Genomic DNA, 4,152 nt, shown 5'->3' with positions numbered 1-4,152 from the left:
GGCCGCGGCAGCGGGGCGCTTTGGGGCGGGTGCCCAAACCCCCGGGCCTCCCCGCGCCCCTCGGGGCCTCGCGCAGCGCCGGCTCCTGGCCCCGACGGGGCGGGTCGGGCTGCCGCGGCCGGGCGCCCCCGGGGCTCCTGTTTCATTCGCGGTGACACAGCGGCCGGGGACCGCAAAGCCCCGTTCCTTGGTGGTTCGGTGATGTTTTCCCCTTCCCCTCCTTGGCTCATTCCTCCCTTTGCTCTCTGGCAGTTCCCTGAGCGGCTGCTTTCCCCTCCGGCGGGGAGGGCGCGGGGGCGGAGAAGATGCCCGATCGCGACAACTACAACAACGGCAACAGCAGCGATGAGGCGGGCGCCAACTCGGACGACATCTGCCGCGATTTCCTGCGCAACGTGTGCAAGCGAGGCAAGCGCTGCCGCTTCCGGCACCCCGACATCAACGAGGTGACCAACCTGGGCGTCCGCAAGAACGAGTTCATCTTCTGCCACGACTTCCAGAACAAGGAGTGCGTGCGCCTCAACTGCCGCTTCATCCACGGCACCAAGGAGGACGAAGACTGCTACAAAAAGACGGGGGAGCTGCCCCCGCGCCTGCGCCAGAAGGTGGCTGCCGGGCTGGGCCTCTCGCCCGCCGACCTGCCCAACAGCAAGGAGGAGGTGCCCATCTGCAGGGACTTCTTGAAGGGCGACTGCCAGCGGGGAGCCAAGTGCAAGTTCCAGCACCTGCAGCGGGACTACGAGTACGACGCGCGCGGCATCGCCGCGCGGGACCAGGGCATCGCCACCACCGTGCGCCGCTACGACCCCTACGACCCCATGTACGACCCCGACCGCTACGACGACCATGACCCCGTGCTGAAGCGGCGGCGGGTGGACGGGCTGCACTTCGAGACCTACGAGTACAGCTTCACCAACCCGCGGACAGTGGAGTACCGGCTGCTGGAGGAGGAGAACATCATGCTGCGGAAGCGCGTGGAGGACCTCAAGAAGCAGGTCAACAACCTGCTGGCTACGAACGAGGTGCTGCTGGAGCAGAACGCCCAGTTCCGAAACCAGGCCAAAGTCATGACTCTCAGCTCCACCGCGACGGCCACCGAGCAGACTCTGGCACCCACTGTGGGCACCGTCACCAACTACAACCACAGCATTGCCCAGACCCACACCACGCTCAGCAGCCAGGCCCTCCAGCCCCGGCCCGTGTCCCAGCAGGATTTGGTAGCTCCCGCTGGAGCCCAGGCAGCCCCCCCCGCCAATGCAGCTCCCCCCATGAACCCCGAAATCACCCCGCTTTCCGCTGCTTTGGCTCAAACCATTGCCCAGGGCATGGCTCCCCCGGTCTCCATGGCCCCCGTGGCCGTTTCGGTGGCTCCCGTGGCCGTGTCCATGGCGCAGCCGCTGGGAGGGATCACCATGAGCCACGCCACCACCCCCATGGTGACGTACCCCATCGCCTCGCAGAGCATGAGGATAACGGCCATACCGCACTGACGCTCCCCGGGGGCGTCCGCACACTGCCACGGACCAGCGCCGGTGGGAGCCGCGCCGCGCCGTGCCGGGGAGACTCCTCTTGGGTTGGATTTGCTCTTTCCCTTGCGGGGGGCAAGAGAAGGAGGCGAGCTGGAACTGAATCCAAATGTGAAACTGAAAAACCCTTGGGAATTTCATCTCTGGGCTTTGAGGGGAGGCGGGTGGAGGCGGGAGGGGAGAAAGTTCCTTCCAGCTTGCAGGCGAGTGGTTTGAGTTACCGTTGACCCTCAGCAGCCCCACGTGAGCCTTTGTGTGGCAACGTATTCAGGGATGAAGGGGTTAATGGCGCGCGACTTGAAGGGTACAGTAACCTCATCGCCTTCGTGTGTCCCTTGTGCCCTCCGTCGCCGTCCTGCCGCCCTCCCCGGGCCCCGGCGCTGGGGGCCTCGCTCTGCCACCTGCTACGCAAGGATCGTTTTGCCGGCGGCGCGGCCGGAGCCCCGCGAGGACCCGAGGGGGGACGGGGCTGAGCTGGCTGCCCCTGGGGGAGCGCGACGGCTGCTTCCCCCCTGCCCGCGGGGGCTTTGGAAAGCCGGGGGAGCCCCAGGGCTTTCGCGTGGCTCCGTGCGAGGTGACCGTGGGGCCTCCGCTCTCCCCGGAGGGCCCGGTGCAGCGCTGCCCATGCCGAGCTCGGGGCCGGCGCTGCCGCGGAGTCGCCTGTGAGCCGCCGGCTGCGGCTGCTGGGTCGGCTCGGGCGCGGAGGGCGCGAGCTTCCCACACGGCTGCGGTTCCCGGGCAGGTTTCTGGGCACGGAGCGGGTCAGCAGCACCAGGAGGGGTCGCGGGCCTCCCCACAAACCCCTCCGAGCCCGGCCCGGCCTCCGTCGCCGTCCTGCCGCAAGCTCGACGAGGGCCGGCGACTCTGCTTGCTCCCGCCAGGCCTCCGCTGCGGAGCCCCTTTTCCAGGCGCACGTCCCTTGCGCTGTCTTCTCATTTCTGTTTTGAGTTTTGCCTCCCAGAACTGAAGCTCCCCTTGGGCCTAGAGTAGCTTTTGCATCGTCGCGGCTGGGCTGATTTCGCGCTGGACTGCACCGCGCGGGAGGCGGCAGCGGCGGCGGCGGGGAGCGCGCTCCCAGCACAGCCAACTTTCTAATCTAGCGTTTTAGCTCTCCAATTACAGTGTAAAGTTTTCAACTATTAAAAAAATAACTCTGTACAGTCTCCCACGACGCGCTGGTGGCCAYGGCGTCTCTTTGAACGCTCTTGGGGCAGACATCCCGGGGGAAGCTGCTCCCTCCCGAGCTCATCCGGGACGTACGTTAAAGCCGGCACCGGAGCGCGGCCGACGGCAGCGGGGGAGAAAGGACGCGCAGCTGCGGGGCCCGGCTGCGGCTTCGGCGATGGTTTAAAGCGGGAGAATGAGCCTGGGCACGCGGCCGGCTCGGTGCTCGGTGCCGCGCTCGGCAGCCGGCATTGCCGGGCCGCGGTTGGGGGTGCCCAGGAGGTGTCCCCGCTCCGGGGGGTCCCCGGGCCCCGCCGGGGGTGCAGAGCTGCCGCGCGCCGGGGCAGCCCGGAGCCGAGGAATTTCAAGCTGCGGCCTCGTGTAGGAGGAACAGCTGCCGCTTCGCTCCTCCTCCGCCGCGGGCCGGGGTGGCCTCTCCTAAAAAGGGCAAATTCGCGCTCYGAAGGCTCTCGAGGCCGGGTTTCCCGAGGGGGCGCAGGCCTGCGGCACGGGGGCGTCCGCCGGCTTCGTCCTGCGCCGCTGCCTCCCCTTCCCCGGCCGCTGCCCCAGCAGAGCCGGCGTTGGGCACGGGTGAGGACGGAGCCGGCCTGCGCTCCCCGTCCTGGCTCTGGGAGCGAGAGCAGATGGGAGAGAGGGGGGAACCTGGAGCCGGGCTCCAGGACGCGCTTGCAGCGGCCGTCGCATCTCCAGCCACTGAGATCTGACCCTGATTCCCAGGGATTTGGGGCTTCTCGCTGCCTCTCGGCTGCTCTGCTCGCCCTGAGCTCCGGAGGCGGCGGCGGCAGCCGGCCCCGCTGCGGCGCTGCAGGAAGGGCGGGAGCGGCGGTTCCTGCCTCGCGCCGCACCGGCCGCAGGAAGCGCCGCGGCCACCCCGTACCGGCGGTTCTGCTCCTGCTGCCGATGGGCCTTGCCGAGCTGCAGGCGCCGCCGGCCGCCTCCTTCCCCGGCTCGGGCCCTGGGCGTGGGACGCTTCCCCCCTCGGGGCGGCCGGGTGGCACCGTGTCCCCCCCCCCACGGGCCTTCCTGCCTTTTCCTGCAAGCTCCGCTCCAGGTGCAGGAAATGCGGATTCGAAACCAGCGGCCGCGAGGGGAGGCTGCAGAGCTGAATGCGATGGCCCGGGGGGGGGGCAGGCCCTGCTCGAGGACGCCCCTCCCTGGGACCCCCCCTGCTCAGGGACCCCCCTCCATCCTCAGCATCCCCCCCCGGGGGATCCCTCCCTGGGATCTCCCGTCCTTGGGATCCCTCCTGACCGAGGATCCCCCCCTGCCCTGGGTGTCCCCCCTGCCTGGGGGGGGGCAACACCTGACCAGGGGGGTCCTCCCCCTTCCCCAGGGACCCCCCCCTTGCCTGGGGTGGGTTTGCCCCCCCCGATGCCCCCTTTCCCAGGGCTCCCCCTCACCCGGGGGTCCCTCCTCCTGGGAACCCCCCCTCCCTGAGGAC

The 4,152-nt window shown here is 69.3% G+C and overlaps 1 protein-coding gene across 1 annotated transcript in view; it reads left to right on the top strand.

The window, feature by feature from the left end:
- The window catches only part of ZC3H10 (zinc finger CCCH-type containing 10), a 3,581-nt gene extending 884 nt beyond the window's left edge, over window positions 1-2,697 (top strand). Inside the window, exon 2 of the mRNA XM_026059163.1 lies at window positions 253-2,697. Within this exon, the coding sequence (XP_025914948.1) occupies window positions 306-1,490 (1,185 nt within the window). The 5' untranslated portion in view covers window positions 253-305 and the 3' untranslated portion in view covers window positions 1,491-2,697. The remainder of the gene's footprint in view (window positions 1-252) is intronic.
- Window positions 2,698-4,152: the final 1,455 nt, after the last annotated feature.

This window comes from Apteryx rowi, unplaced genomic scaffold (assembly GCF_003343035.1).
Source record: "Apteryx rowi isolate R43461 unplaced genomic scaffold, aptRow1 scaffold_1520, whole genome shotgun sequence".
Lineage (NCBI taxonomy): Eukaryota > Metazoa > Chordata > Aves > Apterygiformes > Apterygidae > Apteryx > Apteryx rowi.
Note: the sequence above shows the minus strand (reverse complement) of the source record. Positions and strands in the feature narration are given on the sequence as shown.